The sequence below is a fragment of the Ctenopharyngodon idella genome, chromosome 2, assembly GCF_019924925.1.
Source record: "Ctenopharyngodon idella isolate HZGC_01 chromosome 2, HZGC01, whole genome shotgun sequence".
Taxonomy (NCBI): Eukaryota; Metazoa; Chordata; class Actinopteri; order Cypriniformes; family Xenocyprididae; genus Ctenopharyngodon; species Ctenopharyngodon idella.
This window is the reverse complement of record NC_067221.1, coordinates 14,480,313-14,499,494: the sequence shown is the minus strand read 5'-3', so window position 1 is coordinate 14,499,494 and position 19,182 is coordinate 14,480,313. Positions and strand designations below refer to the sequence as shown.

At 37.0% G+C, this 19,182-nt stretch overlaps 2 protein-coding genes across 6 annotated transcripts; one reads left to right on the top strand and one right to left on the bottom strand.

Annotated features, from left to right (window-relative positions):
• Positions 1-6,895: 6,895 nt before the first annotated feature.
• Positions 6,896-10,216, top strand: fitm1l (fat storage inducing transmembrane protein 1, like). Of its 2 annotated transcripts, none has more exons than XM_051915978.1 (2): positions 6,896-7,028; positions 9,240-10,216. In XM_051915978.1, the coding sequence occupies exons 1-2, from the start codon at positions 6,988-6,990 to the stop codon at positions 9,937-9,939; spliced, it is 741 nt and encodes a 246-aa protein (XP_051771938.1). In that variant the 5' UTR covers positions 6,896-6,987; the 3' UTR covers positions 9,940-10,216. The 2 variants fall into 2 exon arrangements, with proteins under 2 accessions (XP_051771938.1, XP_051771931.1); XM_051915971.1 differs by having other exon boundaries at positions 6,975-8,198.
• Positions 10,217-10,431: 215 nt separating this feature from the next.
• On the bottom strand, positions 10,432-19,158 carry trnau1apb (tRNA selenocysteine 1 associated protein 1b). Of its 4 annotated transcripts, none has more exons than XM_051915943.1 (10): positions 18,927-19,158; positions 18,266-18,363; positions 15,534-15,633; positions 15,055-15,107; positions 14,122-14,163; positions 12,430-12,561; positions 11,856-11,975; positions 11,479-11,716; positions 11,321-11,363; positions 10,432-11,227 (listed from the first exon to the last, which is right to left on the bottom strand). In XM_051915943.1, the coding sequence occupies exons 1-10, from the start codon at positions 18,960-18,962 to the stop codon at positions 11,085-11,087; spliced, it is 1,005 nt and encodes a 334-aa protein (XP_051771903.1). In that variant the 5' UTR covers positions 18,963-19,158; the 3' UTR covers positions 10,432-11,084. The 4 variants fall into 4 exon arrangements, with proteins under 4 accessions (XP_051771903.1, XP_051771894.1, XP_051771920.1 ...); XM_051915934.1 differs by having other exon boundaries at positions 11,321-11,366; positions 18,927-19,155; XM_051915960.1 differs by lacking the exon at positions 14,122-14,163 and having other exon boundaries at positions 18,927-19,156.
• Positions 19,159-19,182: the final 24 nt, after the last annotated feature.

Here is a 19,182-nt window from a genome sequence, read left to right as displayed (position 1 = left end):
AATTGTATATAATTTATAAATATACTATCAATTATTGTTAGTCATTATACATACAACATATACAACTTTAAATGTTATGCATGTATAACTAGGCCTATATGTAGAAATTTGCATTAAACAAGATAATTATTATAATTAGGTATTATATTTAATAAGATAATAACTATAAAACTTATAAAAGTAATGTTTAATAATACTTGATGTTAACTATTTTATGTTAATCTATACAGTCTTACTACAAAGTTTTACCAAACCAAGACTTTCATTAGGCCTACCTATGTTTTTTTAAAAGGAATCACAACATGTAAGCACCCTCATCATTCCAGCTTCAACAAGATACAGCTGAGATAAAAGTAGTTACTGAAAGGTTTCTGACAGCATTAAGAAAGGATAACAAGGTGCTAGATGTAACATACATTTGGTGGCTATTAGCCATAGGAGTATTCTGCTTTCCTCATTCCTGAGAGGTCTCACAGTCACACCATTCCCCAAACAAGCACAGTCACAATAGACTACTTATATATGGCCATTAAACAGTCCTAATGTTCCAAACAAAAAGTAACAGGATAGCAGGTTGTCATAACAATGTTGACCCCCTATTTAGTAAACAGGATGTCTGAGAGCACATAGAGCAGTGCTTGAATAGTGTGAATGTCCTTTATTAGCACTTTGTTCAACTCTTAATAAAGATCTACATCAAGTTTTTTTAATAAAAAGTGGCATTTGAGGTCACGAGCCTTTAGCATGTATACACTATATTTGCAACATTAGATAAATACTAATAAACAGTATATAGACATATATACTAATAGAAGTGACCTTAGCACAACCCCTAATTTATACCTTGATTCAGGATTGTCAATACTATTTTTAATAAACCGATGAAAATATTCCTCTTTAATTGGATTCTCTCATCTTGAAAGTTCAGTATTTGAGACAATGCTTTTAACCTCATGACCGATTGGGCATGACGCTTGTCAGTGCGTCTGTATCATCTCTGAACTGAATGGATTTAGCAGTTATTCCAGCCCAGCGGCGGGACGAAGCACACCCAGCCATGCAGCTGCCCTGGATGTCAATCAAAGCTTTAGCAGAGGATTAATGGTAAGAGCCATGGATGACTGTGCTCTTCACTCAAGAGAACAGACAACATATTTTATCTGGGTATTATAAGAACCTATTAAAAGGTTAAACGTAGTTATGAAGCAAAATTGTCTCCAATCATCTTGTTAATAATTTAAGCCTTGAGCTTTGCAACATAAGAAGTGATCAACAGTGGAGAATTTACTATGAAAACAGGCCAGTTATCGTGGATTTATTACAGTACTGATGTAAATTTGCATGTACTGATTATACGAAACGTTTAAAGGCCAAGAATATGATACAAAAATAAAGGTGAAATTCATTTTTAATGTGTCTGTAAATGGTATTTTATGAGCATTAGAATGTGTGATGGGTTGTTTCATACTGTATATCTACAGGATGTTTTAAAGGTACTATTGTGTGGTTATTTAAAGCATAAGGGCAGCTGATAAACCGCAGACATGCTGTTCATTCTAGGAGAATGACACAGTGACTCCAGCCATTCTCAAGGGCCCAGTTTAAATGTATCATATTTTAAGAGCCAGTGAACGTCTGGGGTGTCAGTAATTAGTATTTGTGTATAATTGTAGTTTTTTTTTTTTTTTTTTTTTTCAGCAATTCCTGATCTGTATTTTCAGTTTACCCAATGAAATAATGATTATTGTTAAGATTCATTATATGGCTCACTCATATATTTTCTGGTGTAACCCAAAATAACATGACATGAAGGTAAATATAATAATACATTCATTTGATTAAAAGAAGTATATACTACCACATTCTTATTGGTATAAACAAACATATATATCACAGGGGATGAGCATCTATATGTGCATAAGGCCTGTACAAGGAATACTTTAGGTAGAGATGAAGAGAATATACTTCAAGGACAATTTCTTTGAGAGAGTCTATATCCCAAAAGGCCATGTAGATCTAAATAAAAACAGGATTCATACACATTCATAATCTCCATTAATAATGGTCTAACACAAGCTGTAATAGTGAAGTGTAAATCTTTAATATTAAACTTTAATATTAAATCTTTAATATTGTTAAATTAATTGTAGTCAGTATTATAGGCCTAATGCTATGATTTAATGTTCACTTACCAACCATCAATTTGAAATATTATAATAAATAATTAAGTATTCTATATTGACAAGTAGGCATTTGTCATTTGTTGCCCTCTAGCCCATCATTCAGGCATTAATGATAATAATAGTTTTTTACAATTACTAGGACACATTTCTCAATATTTCGGTCACTTTTGCAAAACTCTTCACAAAGTGAGCACAACAGAAATCTATGTGGGCTAAACTGTGGATCATTTATCATTGCTTTGGCACAAAATGCATTCAATAACTGCATTTTTCAAATTACATGAATTCTTTTCTCACTTCGACACAAAAAAACGTCAAAACTCTGTATACCTACACACCAATTTGCACATGCTTACATACTGTTTTCATAACTTAAGTTCAAAACATTAACATAATACAAAACTGAATAAGACTGAAATTTTCTACAATTCTACAGTAATATAGTTATGAAGTATATTCTGAATTTAAAAAAATCAAATGCTATCAAAACAATTAGATGAAACTGAACACATACAGAAGCATTAGTCTTTCAATTTCATTATCATCCATTCAAAAGGGGAAACTTAGGAATCTTTTTTTTTTTTTCTGTAAAATAAACATGGACCATGTAACATATACTGCATTGAATTATAACAAAGTCCCTTTAAGACAAGTCATTTCACTCGGCGGCCATCTTTGAAACGCCTCTCGTGTAGCTCCTGTCTCTTTGAATGGGGAAACATCAAATTCTCTAAAGCTGTTTGCCAAGCTTTCGATTAAATTTAATATTTGAAATCACCAATGAAATCTGACAACAACTGTCTCATAAATTTTGTTTCTGAACGCTTCAATCATGACAAAAAAAAAGGCATTTTTTCAGGCTAGATCAAGCGCATGCGCAGTCGCGTCTCTATAGGAAGCGAGCATCTTACTGTTTCTATAGGAACCGGAGCTTCTAACGGCCGCTGTAGTGACGCGTGACTTTACCAGTCGGCGATTGGCTCTTATTTAGAAGGCGGGACTTATTCTGCCATATTGCACATTGCACATTCTTGTAGGCAAATCCCAGAAGCAAGTTAGCATTTTAGGACTTCCGGTTCATTCACACGAAGTCAATGGGTTTTTGCTAAATCACCTGAAATAAGGTCTGTGGTTAACAAAGCTTCTAAATATTTTCATGTTTTGATCTATGAGATAAAACACACCAGTTATAACCCGCTTGTGATTTTTTTAAACCTTTATTGTGTCTTAAAAACGGCAGTTGCTAACAAATTGCTAAAAGGGACTACTTTTTCTTTGGCGGGGACTTTAGACGTCATCATGACAAACAGGACATTTGGACAGCATTTCTCATTAAAAAGTGGATAAGTATTCATACACAGCGCAGATCATAATCAGCGAACATGTTTTTAAATAAAGTTGTTTTCTAAATAAAGTTTGAGGAAGCTTGGTGGTGGTGACGTTGATCCGCGGTGTGCTGTAGTCCGTTTATAGCCTACTGTTAGCTTTTTATATCTGACGACTTTATTTAGGCTTCAAAATGTACAAATGTTGTTAACTTGTAAAGATTATCTTGATAGACAAAACGTGTAAGTGTCATAACGCTTTGTTAAACACAGAGCTTATTTTTTGCGATTTTCCAAAAGTCTATGGGAAAAATGCATAGGCTTTCGATCGAGGGAACCCATGCGCCGCTAACTTCCGGGTTAGCCTACAAAAACTCGTCATCCCTGAGGTACTCTATAGCAGTAGTGATGTTGATTGGAAAAAAGTCTGGCTTCTGCCTAATCGGTATCTCTTAACAAACAAGGTTAAAGAAGTGTCTTTTAAGCTTCTCCACAAAATATACCCTGCTAAACATTATTTAATTAAATTTAAAAAAGACATAGATGTAAGCTGTAGCTTTTGCAAGCAGAAGCTGGAGACAGCTGTTCATTTATTTTGGCACTGCCCTTACGTGTCTTTTTTTTTTTTTTTTTTTTGGCAAAATATACTTGATTTTATTGTTGGAAATGTTGATGGAAATTTTATTTTAATGGCCAAATTTTATATCCATACATTTTCAGGTAAAAAAAAAAAACATGTTTTATAGCATTTAAAAATGAAGTGAAATATTATATACCCTCGAAGAAACAAAAAGCTATTAGAATTTTGCAAGCATGTACACTTTTTAACTGTCATTCTGTCAAAGATATTTTACAAAAGAAAACAGTGGTATAATGCTACCTGATGTTAGTGTTTTTTAGGTCGATGTTTTATAAGTGACATAGTGTATTTGTTGATTTAAAACCTTTGCTAATGTTCTGGAAGAATAAGTTGATTTGAGTGAATAAATTGTTTTGGTAATTTTAGTGCATTTTGAATGTGAAGTTAACTGCTGTGCCAAGATGAAAGCTGGTTAGAAGAACTGTGTGAAGAGTTTTAAAAAGTGACGCAAGTATTGAGAAATGTGTCCTAGCGATTTAAAAAAAAAAAAAAACTGTAATAATAAACCTTATTTTGAAAGATATTCTGACTTCATACAGCGCAACTTTAAATTGTATTTGAATCTTGTGAAACCTCAGTTCAAGAACCAGGGGGCGTCATTGCATAAGATACCATGATCAAGTAGCTCTTCGGTTGAAGAAAGGATTTTTTTTTTTTTTTTTTTAATTCCTTTAAAGCGCCTCCTTCTGGTAAACAGTTGAATCCAATGAGCACAAGCTGAAAACAGGGTAGCCAATAGTTCATTAAGCACAGGTTTTTATTAAATCGATTGTACAAAAACATACACGTATTTAAAATAATACAGTTTTCTGTGAGGGTTGTTTTTAGGGGTAGGGGATATTAATATAGTTTGACAGTATACCGACTCAGTATAAAAGTATAAAAATATATATAGAGTAGGTCTATACAGTATAAAAATCATTATGTCTATGTAAAGTCCTTATAAAACATGGAAACCCTCTCTCTCTCTCTCTCTCTCTCTCTCTCTCTCTCTCTCTCTCTGTGAGTGACATATGAAATCTTCAACCTGATGATCAACTTAACATCATTACATATAGGTTATTGATATCTGTATGATGTGATAAAACATTCGTGGCTTGAATATAGATTTTAGTCAGGGTAGCACATACTTAATTTTTGACAGGAATGAAAACGAGGCTAGACGTAGCCTACAATTTGTTAAATGGATTGTTATTTAACGATGCAAATTGTTCGGCTGATGAAACATCTTTAGAAAAGACTTTTAGTTGACAGAAACTCCATTAAACGGTTTTGAAAGTTGTGATTTTTTAAAATTACATGTTATCTAGGACCTATCCCTCACAGCCTTATTTTCATTTGTGTAAAATTCAATATGGTGTCTACCCACAAGGTCTATATAGCCTAGCTTGCTTTGCTTTTAATTAGGACCCGAGCACCGATGGTGTAAGGACCCTATTGTAATTGCTCAGTCAATTATTCTTCTCTGAAATGAATCACATTTTTGAGGGCCTAAACATGCTCGAAAACTCATGAAACTTTGCACACGCGTCAGAAATGGTGAAAATTTACGTCTGATATGGGTTTCAAAATTAGGTGTGGCAAAATGGCTCCATAGCGCCACCTACGAAATTTCAATTAAGCGCCCTTCGCGCTATGTTTCACTTACAGGTATGAAATTCGGTAGACAGATGTCAGCCCAATCCCTACAAAAAAGTCCCTGGGTGCAAAATCTGTAAACCCAACTGGAAGTGAGATATTTTGCAAAATTTTTGCAGTTTTTGCCATTTCCAGACACTGTACTTTAACAAACTCCTCCTAGTGCTTTAATCAGATCAACATCATGTTTGGTCAGTCTAATCTAAAGGCCTTTGCGACGTTAAATTGCGAAGATCTTGAGTTTTCGTTGAAGGGCATGTCTGTGGCGGCCTGACAAATTCTGATGTTTCGCCATGAAAGAGGAAGCTGCTGTAACTCAGGCATACAATGTCCAACCTGCCCCAAACTTCACATGTGTGATAAGAGTCCTGGCCTAAAGACATCTATATGCCAATATTCAGTTAGTCATAGCGCCACCTGCTGGCAACAGAAAATGACATGCTTTACACTGTAATAAACTCCCAGAAACACATTTGTATATGCCATGAAGTACCAGACATGCTAGAAACACATCAAATCATGCAACACTTGGCTAAGTGCTAATGTATGTGATTAACGCCACTAAACAGGAAGTTGTTGTAACTCAGGGATACAATGTCCGATCTGCTCCAAACTTCACGTTTGATAATAGTCCTGGCCTGAAGACATCTACATGGCAATATTTAGTTATAGTCAAAGCACCACCTGCTGGCAGCAGGAGCTGTGGTGCATCTAAATGACTTTGCCATATTTCTCCTCTATTTATCCACTTAAATGACTATCGGCCAGTGTTCACAGTTTTCCTAAGGCCACCGGGTGGCGGTGAGCCCGGGTGCAAGGGCCCTTTCATCGCTGCTTTCAGCTTTAATAGTTCCATTTACAATCTTCATCTAAACATGAACTAAAAAACAACTATCATATAAAACCCTTTATTTTGTGAAAATATGAATGTGTCTTGAATGTTATATGAAAAACAGTAGGAGAGGAATACGTTTATTTACAGGAATACTTCACCAGTGTGTACACACTGCATGTTCTTAAAATACATACCAAAGACATTACATTTATCTTAATATGGAGCTAATTAAAGAAAGCCTGGGAGAGAGAGCAGACTGGTGTTTGGAAGAGCCAGAGAAGATAATGCAGTTGGTGCAGACAGTGGAGGCCATAAAGGGACTCAGTGATTGACAGAGACAGGCAGCACCAACAGCTGAATCTAAGAATGGAGAAAGCAGCAGAGAGGGATGAAGATACAGTACAAAGGTTAGAGCTAAATATAGATGAATTGAAGTACCCCACTGTACATAGCATTTACTGACATTTATACAGCAGTGAACCACTGACATTTTAAGAGCATTACTTTGCACTCATCTTTTGAAAAAGAGCACTAAAATGTGTTGCCGAGATGTTCAACGGTTAATCACATTCACATTACCTGTTGTGAACATTAACATGTAATTTTTCATTGTCAATTCACATTTGTCATTTCGTTTTTTGAGCAACAATTGTTTATTAACTAACGACAATACAATTACAGAGCATTTTCAAACAGAACTGTGTAATTGCAACATGACACCCGCCAACACGAATGTACAGAAGGCGACAACATTTCTTTTTCTGTTCTGAGGGGGTGGGGAGTGAGTGGGCCATGTGAAAGGTGCAAGAAACTCTCTGTTAGAGCAGTTGTGCTGCTAGAGAAATGAAAGAGACTCACGGATTTAAAGAACATGGGAATCAGGAATGAACAGGATTTTCTTTCTCTTGGATGCAAGGAGTAAACGGAAGTTGTTGGCTGCAAGCACATAAAGGGGGAGTGCTCACAGATTTCCGGAAAGATACAGATCAGAGGAGAGATAGGCTGTGAAAATCTCCTGAAGGTTAGAGGACACCGAGTGTAAGAAGAGGAAACTTCTAAAGTAGCACATGCCATTTTATACCTCGATTAAATGCATCAATATATGTGACTGTAACTACAGAAGCATATCTAATACATGCATTGCTAAAAAAGTCATTCCTGTGAATGAGAACATTCTATTGCAAACTGTCAGTCGGAAAAGACATTTGAATTTATCGTTGGACATGCTTACTGTTTAATAACTGTGTATTTTTTTACATGTTACAATAGTGGGATTTTTGCAACTCTGATACATTGCAGCTGTCACTGAGGAAGTTTTTGTAGGATTTCTGAGAGAAACTCTAACAACAACCAAACCATATTAACTGTAATTTGCTGGTGTGGTTAAGGAAAATACAAATGTTTCTAAACTCTATCCTTGTGGTCATTACTGACCTGGCAGCTGGACTTCTTGGCAACTCATCATTTCGACGTCATTTTCATTTGTTGCTGTCAGCATTGCTTTTGTTTGGTCCTTTCCTGAATCTATGGGTTTCCCATTATAGTGTGTTTGCAAAGAGGACTCACTTTCTCTACAGGTAAGCCACACAAATGCAAATATGTGCAAATGAATGTTATTAAAATTCAATATTTCAATTAAGCAATATGACACTAGCAAGCATGCTGGTGTCCTGTGGCCTTGTGCCAATCACAACAGCATGATTCACGAGTTCACACTTACAAATAAATAGTATGCGTATTTGGCGTGCTGTCCGAGGAGAGTACTTGGCCTGAACCCAGAGTACTCCCCTCGTATTCTGGTTAGGAAGATAACCAGGCGAGTGTGAGATTTGGTTAGGAAGATAACCGGGCGAGTGTGAGGAGACGGGGTGGTGGAGGGATGCTGAGAAACTGTCGAGGAATATGGGTGAGTCGACTGCGTATTTATAATGTCCTCCACTTATGCTGATCGTAGACATGTTGATTACTGATTGCTGACAGCTGGTTGGAATGACGTGATGATTGGAAGGATCATTTGAAAGCGCTCCTCCCGAATTTTGTTAATAAAACATAATTTGTAGCATTGCTTTACACAACAGTTCAATAAACAAGAAGTTAATATTGAGTAACTTACATTTTAGAAACTGTATTGCCTGTTCTTTTTGTCTATTTTTGCTCCGCAAGCGAAGATATTTCCAAAAGAATGCAAAGCAAAACCAAACCATCGCATTTCCGTGCAACGCGCAGTAGCCTAATAGTGTTTCTGAACGAATCAGTGTTGAGTAAATGATTCAATGACTCACTCATAAAGACAGCTGCACCTACTATGAATAGGTATAAAACTCTTGATCAAATATATTAATTAATTTAAATTACTGGATAACTTCAGAACGAAAGTGTTAAAAACACAACCCCATCACAATCTCACAACCCCGTTATGATCAAAGAAGCTACGGGGTTGTGATTTTTTGCTCAAAATGGCCACCTTAAGTACAGAGTCGCTCACAAGCTGCACATGCAATAAAGAACTGCTTCAACACTGACAACTTCACTTGCAAATGAGTGAAAACAGAATGTAGGAAACAAGACACTGTGCTCAATATTAATAGAGTAATATGTCATTCACCATTCATTTTCAGGGTTTTCCTGCGCTCAGGCTGGGGCTGGACCTGCATCTTTGTTGGCTCTTTTGTCTTCGTCCTCTCTTTCTCAGTTCGTCGCTCACTCACACTTTCTCTGCGACACCTTTCTCGGCTAGCTGTGGCAGGTGGATTGTGGCTGGGCTTCCGCAAACTGCTTTATCTGTTGGAGAATGCCACCGGGAGTTGTTACGAGCCCCTCAGCTCCACTATTGAGCTGGCTTCAGGGACCAATGGAGATGGCCAACCTTTACTGCTTTTACGGGAAGGTGAAACAAAGGAGGCCTGTGTCCGCTCTGGCATGTTGTGGCGTGGCTATGAAGTATCTGAAGATGCCCTCCTGCTGTGTTTGTGCTGCCTGCTTCTAGCTGAAGAGACTGCAGTATTTGGGCCCTACCTTAACCTGGGTGGACCCTCTGAAGCCCCGCTGCGCATCCTCTTCCTGTTCTGTGTCCTGCTGTTGAGTCTCTGGGTGTTCCTGCTGCTCTGTCTGCTGGCTTACTTCCCACAATTTCCTACTCAGCTTCTGGGAGGCGCTCTGGGTTGTTTGAGCTGGAGAGCATTGTATCAGGGCTGGTACCGACTTGGACCTAGTTGGTACTGCCCCGGGAGGCCAGGGGTGGGACTTTTGTCTACACAGAGGAAACAGGATGAGACATCTGAGCCACTGTGTGAAACTAATGCTAAAGAGATCAACTAGAGAAGGCTTGAAGAATTAAAGCTTGGCTGAATTATATGTAGTTCTGTATTAAATCAGTGAAACCTACAGGATATACAGCCAAATCTCGTCAATACAAAATGAATGTATATTTGATAAATTATATATTAAAGTTGCTGGTATTCATATATTTCATTCAAACATATGCTTACTAAATTCTCACTCTATTAATAACAGCTTTTCAACATCATAGGTGGGGGTGGAGAGAAGGTGCAGGGATAGTTCAGTTCAAAATAAAAATGTATCATTTACTCATCCACATCTTTCCAAACCTGTTTCTTTTTTTTTTTCTTTTTTTGAGATTTCCAATGCTCTTTGAGCCTCAGTGGCTTACAAAATATATCTTTTGCACCTGAGGAAAAAAAGTCAAACCCTTTTGGAACAGGTGAACTATCCCTTTATTTTTTGCCAATAGTTCTGAACCTAATACAGTACTGATTTCACAGATAAATTCCAAACAAAAGAAGAGACAAATGAGACATCACAGTAATTTATTAGGTTCATCCTTGACAATCTCCATTTGTTTTTTATTACAAAAATACTCAAAGAATTTCTGAAAATCTCAGCTTTAAATAAAAAACTTGTGATTCAATTATGCTCAAACGCATATGTAATTTAAGGACAGACAGAGATTAATTCTGGGTCAGTGTTGCATTCATTTTTTCGCAGTTGTCTCGCTTTGCAAACATTGCTAAAAATGACCCATCTCCTGAACAAAGCTTACAAAAAACATCAGTGGTCTCATGACAGACAAAATGGGGTATATTTTAAGAGATATAAATGCTAATTTGGACCACACAAGTTTAGTTATAGTACCAACAAAGCATGCTTCAAATTTCTAATGGAAAAGTTTAATAAGGCAAGAGTAGGAATAGCTCCCAGTTAAAAATGACAATGGTAATGAAGTGGATTCTTTCCACTTATCTTAAAAAAAAAAACCCTGTTCAACAAAACCTTGAACTACCCAACTTTGAAACGAAGAAAAACGCCTTGCCTGCTGGGATGAAACTTCAAATAAAAGGCTGAAAAGGAGAAAAAACATTCTCTGAAAACTTGCTCAGAGCATTATAAAAAGGCATGTTCCTTCACAAAGTATAATAATCCTGGGCGGTGGTTGGTACAGACAGTCAGGAACCGTTCATCATAGGAATTTCAGATGTGACACTGTCCAATGGCAGCCAGTGGCAATCCATGAGTGAATCATAAAGCTCCTCGCTGCGTTCCATGTATTGCTTATTTAGTGCATCCACATCCACCTGTAGGTTAGGGTCTGAGGAAGAAGAAAGATGGTGAGTAATACACTGATGTGTGTTTTTGCTATTATCAACAATTTGGTCAATTAATCAGTGGAACTAAATATTACCTTCTGCAGGGTCCTCCTCAACATCCTCAGTGCCATCATTGGACTGCTAAAGCAAAATAAAAATGGTCAATTCCAGAACAGAAATTGTTAAGATTAACAACAAATGTTTTTTTTTTTTAATTTTTATTGCTGTATTGATAACAGAGCTGCTAAGATACCTCTGTGGATCCCTGCATGTCAGAGGTCATGGGGGGCACCCCCATGGGTGGAGGCACTCCCATCATCCCGTGAGGAACTGGCGGGGGGGTTGCATAAGGGTTATATCCGTAGTTGTAACTGCTGTACTGATCATAGCCCCACCCTGGATAGTAACTGCTGTAGGGCTGTTGATAGTACTGCTGTTGATAGTTGCTGTTGTAGCTGTTATTCTGGTTGTGGTAACTGCTTGATTTGTTGCTAAAATGTAAAAGATGACAATTACAAATATGTAAAAATTATGATTTTAAAATATTATTTAATTTAAATATTAAATTAATATTTAATTTTATTTCTTAATCCCGCGAGTTAAACATTAAACAAATAATATGAAATGTACCCTTTGTTGACGGCGATGCTTATCCTGATGGATTTTCCTCCTAGGCCTGATGCGTTCTGAAACTCCTCAAGGGCTTTCTTCTGCTCGTTCTCATCGCTAAACTTCACAAAGCCATAACCCCTGTGCATTTGAAAGAACTAGATCATCAGCACCCATTTTCTCACTATTCATGCACCTCATCATGCAGTATACGCATATTTCAATATGTATTCAGAAAGTAAGAAATTTATTTGATGGTAGAACTGAAACTTCTCTTTTACTTTTAACATGAAGTAGCATCACTTCAATTGTGAGTTGCTCTTGCTTACCCTATATGGGGAAAACAATAGTTTTAGCAGATTTGTTAACAACGGCAAATCACATCCATGTATTGTCTGGCCCTTTTTTTAGGAGAGGAAGGGTAAAGAGTATCGAAAAATAAGCTTTTTAAAAAAAAAAAAAAGTAAAATAAAATGTAAAGGAGACCTCATCTTGTTCTACTACCTCATCTGTGGTGAAGATCAGTAGGGCAAACTGTCAGAGAAATCCAAGTAAGGTTATGCAGTACAGATGCGATGGCTAAAACATTCCATACCTGGAATTCCCATAGGGATCAGTGACAACTTTGGCTCCTTTGCATGAAGGGAATTTTTTCAGAAAGAACTGATGAAGCTGGTAGTCATCCACTTCTGATGTGAGATCTCCAACAAAGACAGAGAATTCTGGGCTGAGGAAGAAAGTAAACTACATAAAGTGAAAAAAAAAACCTCCACAATTTTTAGGTGACAATGTCTTATTTAACTACCAAAAAAAAATAAAAAAATAAATTTTTTTGGAAACTTCCCCACCTAAAATTTCTAATTCTGTTTATATTTTTCCTGAAGAAAGACAAACAAGTGATGAAGGCCAAAATATTGAATGCCATGGATGTATATTTTGGAATTTTTCAGATTTGGAGCGAAAATGAAAATAACTGCAGCATCATTATTTTATTTTTACACAGAGATTGGTAAGTTTATTAGTAAATTTTGTTGTCTTTAGCAATCTTTGTTACATTATATGCCAATGGTGACAGCTCAAAAATGGGAAAAAGCACTTTGTCATAGTTTTTTCATAGTTTGCATGCCTGTAACTCAAGAAGATATCTTAATATCTTTTTAGATTATGGTTCTTAAACCTTATGTTGAAACTAGAAATGCATCTCGTTTCCTTCTATCAAAACAACCGCATAGAACACAACCAAACACACAAGTTTCCGTGGCCCACTGAAAGATTTTTTAAACAGATCCGACTATCTGTGTTGCGCTGGTTAATGAGGACTTACAGAGATTGTTAACACAGTCTTTATTGCATAAACTGGCAATGAACAGAAAATGCAGATAGTGGGTTACCGAGCCCAAACGGTTCCAGAATAAAATTGGGTGCTCTAGCCTTAATGCACATATATCAGACTTTTGTCCCATGCATTGCTATGGTCACTAGGTCAATCACTGCAATTTCAAGAGTGAATTGTGCATTTGCAACGTGTAAGTAGCCGTTAATCAATGAAACAGTCTATACTGCACAATAAATCTCTTTACTTTGCGTCTACATTTTGTTAAAATGAGAGGATTCGCAAGCTTGCATAACTCTGCACTGAACACAAACTCCAACGTTTTGAGCGCTGAGTGGATTCTGAATAACTTAACTTAAACACCAAGAAATCAACAGATGTGTCTGTGAATGGCTACATTGCTCAACACTGCAAAAGCATGTTGTAAATAGAAACATTTGACATTCTCCAGAGAGCAAAGACATATGCACTGGAGAGTTTGCCAAATCTGCTTCGCCAATATCCTATTACAGCTTCAACTGAGAGTGCTCTTGCTTTCATTTGAGGATGCTTAGCACCCTCTGCACCCCAGTGGAACCAGGCCTGGCCGAGCCTCAAGAGACTCTGGCTCATAACAATCAGACCTTATAAACTAAAATATTTTTGACTCACATAATGCAAAGGTTGGTGTTTGTTTAGCATTTACTAAGCACTTTATGTTGGGCTTAAGAGAAGAAAGTTGCAAACGGAGATCAGGCTTGACACGAAGCTTATTCCGGTAAAGTAACGTGAAAAGCTAAAAAAAGTAAAGCTAATATAAGCTAAATAATGTAAAGATTTATTTCAGCAACACAGCTGCTTGTTCTTTGCTTCTACACATGTGAAGACAAGCGCTAGGTAGTCACACTTTATTTTCTTCCTTTAGCTTTATTTTTAGTCTTTTTGATGTCAGGCATTGCTTAAGTTTATCCTTACTTGTTGCTGAAGAAACATCTGCCTTTGTCCTTTTCAGCGTCCCTGTTGATAACCATTTATCCATGTTTAAATCTGTTGTAGCCTACAGTAACTATGCAGCAAAAGTATGGTAGACAAATTGGTGGTTTATTATTATCACCACCAAACAGCAAGCTTAAATAGTGAATACAAAGTAACAGTTTTTTTTTGTTATTTCATTATATATTTAATTATTATATTTAATTAGACATTTTTACATACATAAAATTATTATTTTTAATTAAAAGGCTAAATGGGAGATGGTCCTCACTGCAGAACACAAGATCCAGGGGGCGAGGTTGGATCCAGAACCAACTCCTCCCACGTTACATATCCCTAAACCTACCTGTCTCCATCCCCTGATCCTTAATCCTACCCATCTCCACCCCCTGGATTTAGATCCAACTTCTCCCACTTTACATATCCCTAACCCTACCTGTCTCCACCCCTTGGATCTGGATCCTGGATCTAGTGTTCTGCAGTGAAGGGCTACTGCTAAATGGTGGCCCCCGTGCAATATTGTCACAGCCCACAGGTTGAAAACCACAGGCATAGAACATACCTGTTTGAGTACCATCTGCTTCGGCCAAAATGAGTTGAAAAATGTCGGCATATCAGATGTAGGCAAAAATCCAATATCGTACATCCCTAATAATGATGCTGCCATCTTTCTAAAGCCCCCCCCCCCCCCCCCTCTGTGAAAATCATCATTTTGAGCCCTCTCTAAAAACAGTGGATTACTCAGTAAGTATTTTTCCATGGCATTTAATATTTTGGCTTTCATCCCTATTTTTGTTAGTCTTTGAGCCGGGCAACTCTGGTTGAGTTGTCACAGAATGACCCAGCTGCCTTCTGTTTGTTTTCTTTAAAAAGAGATCAGAAACCAAAATGTTACTCTGGACATGGTGTGCTTACCCAGGCTCTGGCCTTTTCCCATATGTTGCATAGTTTAGCTTGAACTTCCTGGGCTGAAAAGAAAAGAAATACAACCATTGAGAAAACGAGATGACACTTTGCCTGTAGTATGGACATAATTCGCTAACAAAGTGTCTTATTATTTGAGTAAGGAAGCTATTATTTCCACATACCTCCACCAATCAGTACTGGCTTTATCCCATTCGTCAGCTAGTTCCTAACAGAGTTTATTCACCAGCTTCAAACAAAGTCATTTTATAAACAGCCTCAACCACCTTCCTTAGGGAAGAAATTGAGCTTTGTAACTTGCCCATCACTAGTAATATATAGAGTAATAACTGAAATGTCTCATGAGGTGGGGGCCATGCTGGATATGCCTTCCTACGATAATCTATATATATGAATGTATTGAAATCAAATATAGATTAAATTGTATAGATGAACTACACAATTTAATGGGTGCAAGTTTGGCATCTCACCGGATTAGATCCTGGAACCAGCTTCCCATTAAGCCTCTGCACACAACGATCAACGCTGGCCTCGTCTGCCATCTCCACAAAACAGTATCCAGCAGAGCCTCTGAGGAAACACAGAACAGAATATTCAATGATCTCTGACAACAAAGACAAACTAAAGGTGAAACCTGGCTCTTCGTAAATGCAAATAAGCTTTACAATAATAATACACAAAAATACATTTTATTTATTGTTATTAATGTTGCCTATGATTTATAAAGCTACATATGTCCAGTGAGTTTGGATATTAATGACACAAAGAAAATAAACAAGTTGTAGACCTAAATGTGCAGCTGCTAAGATACTATTGACAACACGTCTAGAGTTGTCTTTTTTTAGCAGCCTTGGTTGTGTTAGTATTTTTTTTGCCCGTTAATTTTTCCCGTAGAGATTTGAAAAAGCTGTACCAGTATTTACTTGAATATGACACAAGTGAAGCACAAAGCTTTGTTTACAGAAGAAATAATAGGTTAGCAATTAAATGTGACATCGCAGCCATGGAAACATTTTGGTTCATGCCGAATGAGAGCGGTAGGTGAGTCCATAAATTTAAGCTTTGTATTCTGTTTTGCGAATCACGATCTGGTCACCCGATTAGCAAAGAATTTAACAATATTTCATTAGTTATTCCACTGAACAAGGAATCTCTGTTTCTTTTCCCAAATCTTCACTCACGCAGGGGATTATAACGTTTCTTCCTTACATTCGCTTTTAGGCCTATTATAGGCTATTCGCATTCTTTACTGTGTTAAAGTAGAAAAAACACCGTAGGACAAAAACCTTTTTGCTTGCACGTCAGTTTCTATTTAACACAGTTTGTGCTTGTTATTAGACTTTATAAGGCCCATCAAGTTTATTTGTATAGCTCTTTTCACACACGCTGGTGATTTTTACTTTCGCTTTGCCTGGCAGCGCTAAATCAAATATAGCCTGAATGTGTGAAGATAAAACTCGCTCTTCAGACCTTTTACCACAAGTGTCAGGAGATAACATGAAGATATTATTAAAGCGAAATAATATCTTGCTCGTGTCCCACATCCCTCTCAAAGAGCAGAGCAGTAGGCTATATGACGCATCTTTGTGTAGAAATAAACGATTGTTTTTTTTTTGTTTTTTTTTTTCAAATAATATTTAACTTTCTTATTATTTAGGTTACCATTATGTACCAATATTTATTTCATAGTTTTACAGGCCGTAGTGTGTCGTTTCATTGAAAGAATAGCTAATATAAACACGCACGTCTGTTACAAAATGGATGTTTGAGCATTTATTTATTTTTTTTATATTTCAAAATTTATTTCATTGAGGTATATATACACACACAAACATACACACATGCTCCAAATATTTATATGTATGATCACCATATTTAATATATTTTTAAAATAGGCTACATAAAATAGTAAAATAGTTCCAATAGATTTTGCTGTGGTACCGAAATTGGTACCGAGAACCGTAAAATTTTTATGGTATTGGTACCAACTACTGGACTTTTGGTACCGTGACAACACTATATATAGACAAACAATATAATTTCCTTTTTTTATTTTTTTTGCAAAATATGCATATTTAATTTAAGAATGTAGGAAAACTGTAGAAAAATCCCTAGCAGTGAGCCCTAAGAGGGCAATATGAGGGCAATATCGGTGATCATTACATAATGTTATATCTCTTACCAGTGGACATGAGAAAGTGAAAAATGGCGGACAGAGAAACATCTACGGCTATACGACCTGCACCATCATGTCTAAATGTATCATTCAACTTTCCCCCATGGTCTACAGTACAAACAAAAATTGCAATACATTGCAATAACGAATGGCAATTCTTAAAAATCACAATACAAATCTTATCGACACCCAAGTATCGTGATAGTATCGAATCGAGAGATAGGTGTATTATCCCAATCCTAATCGGAAACACATCGGAGTTCAAAAGAAGACAAATTGTTGGTGCCTGCCTTGCTGGCTCATCTGTGACCAGGACAGCAAGTCTTTGTGGTGTATCAAAAAAACTATGGTATCCAGGGTAATGTCAGCATACCACCACATAGGTCAAACCACATCCAACGGGAGTAACTGTCGATGCAAGAGGAAGCTATCTAAAAGGGATGTCCAGGTACTAACCTGGATTGTATATAAAAAAAAAAAAAAATTAAATGCGCACCTCGGCTCTCCTGTTTCCACCAAAACTGTTAGTCGGGAGCTCTACAGAGTCAATATTCGTGGTCGGGCTGCCATAGCCAAACCTTTGGTCACTTTTGCCAATGCCAAATGTCTGTTTCATTGGTGCCAACAGTGCAAATCTTGGGCTGTGGACAATGTGAAACATGTATAGTTCTCTGATGAATCCACCTTCACGGTCTTTCCCATATCTGTGGTAGTTATGGTGTGGAGAAAGCCCAAAGAGACTTAACAACCAGACTGTTGGTGCCCAGAGTGAAGCACAGGAGATGGATCAGTGATGGTTTGAGATGAAATATCATTGTATTCCCTACTGTGCTTGATGGGCACGTCATCGAACCATGGCTGCAAAAGGAGGCCCTACACCATACTAATAAATTATTGTCATCTAAAACCATGCGTTTTAGTTTCATTGTCCAACCCCTGTCAGTTACTGTTCAAAACAATCCCTTTGGAGAATTGTTACGTCTGGAACAGACTGTTGCATTATTTAGAGAAGAGATGTAATCTTACCCAGTAACACGATGTGTAATAATTTTGACACCATAGGCAGTCTCTCCCATAGTGCTGAATGCTTGCTTAATGAAGTTTTCATCCATGTATGGGTCTAACTGAAAAACAAATAATGAGATTAATGACCATGGCCTAAGTTATATTTCTAATATATCCATGTCAGCACAGTTTAAGTATGTAAAAAAAATGTTAATGATTTACAGGAGAAAGCAGAAAATTCTGCGTCACGTGTCCGTTTAGAGCGCAAGCACCGGCAACATAACACTTTAACGACCAAGTTGACTTAACCTAAGGTTTAGTGCACTAAATCCTGTTGTTTAGTTGGTGAGTTAACTAGAAATCATAACCCGGACATGCAGTTTTGTCTCATTATTTACACAACGGCACAAAAGCACTTATGCAAATATTAAAGGCTTGTCGAGAATAAACATGAGGAAACACAAACTACGGATTAATTAGCACTATGTTTACAAAATACGATAAAATATTATTTAAATTCGTTGTACATTCAGTATTTATTTCTGTAGTGAGTTGTCCTGTTTAGTGTTTACTTGTTCTGGCCTGTTGGTCGTGCTTGCGTAACATCGAGCTAAAACCACATGCTGCTGGTTTCGTACTCGCTAAATTATCGAAGAAAAGTAAGCAAAAACACAATACTTACATCACCCATCCATAAGCTTGTCATTCTGTTAAACATCTTGGCGGCTAAAGTTGTTGTACCTCAAATGTTTGTGAAATTAAACGACAGTTGGCTGCCGAGTTTGCCTGGTGGTACGTAAAGCTACGCTAGCAGAACGTTTACTGAAGACACACTTCCGCTTCCGGCCGCGCAGCTCTCAGATCCAGTGAGTTCAATCCCTCCTGGCAGTCTGTCTATTTGGTTCACTTAGGGTTCATCACACCGATCTATAATAAAT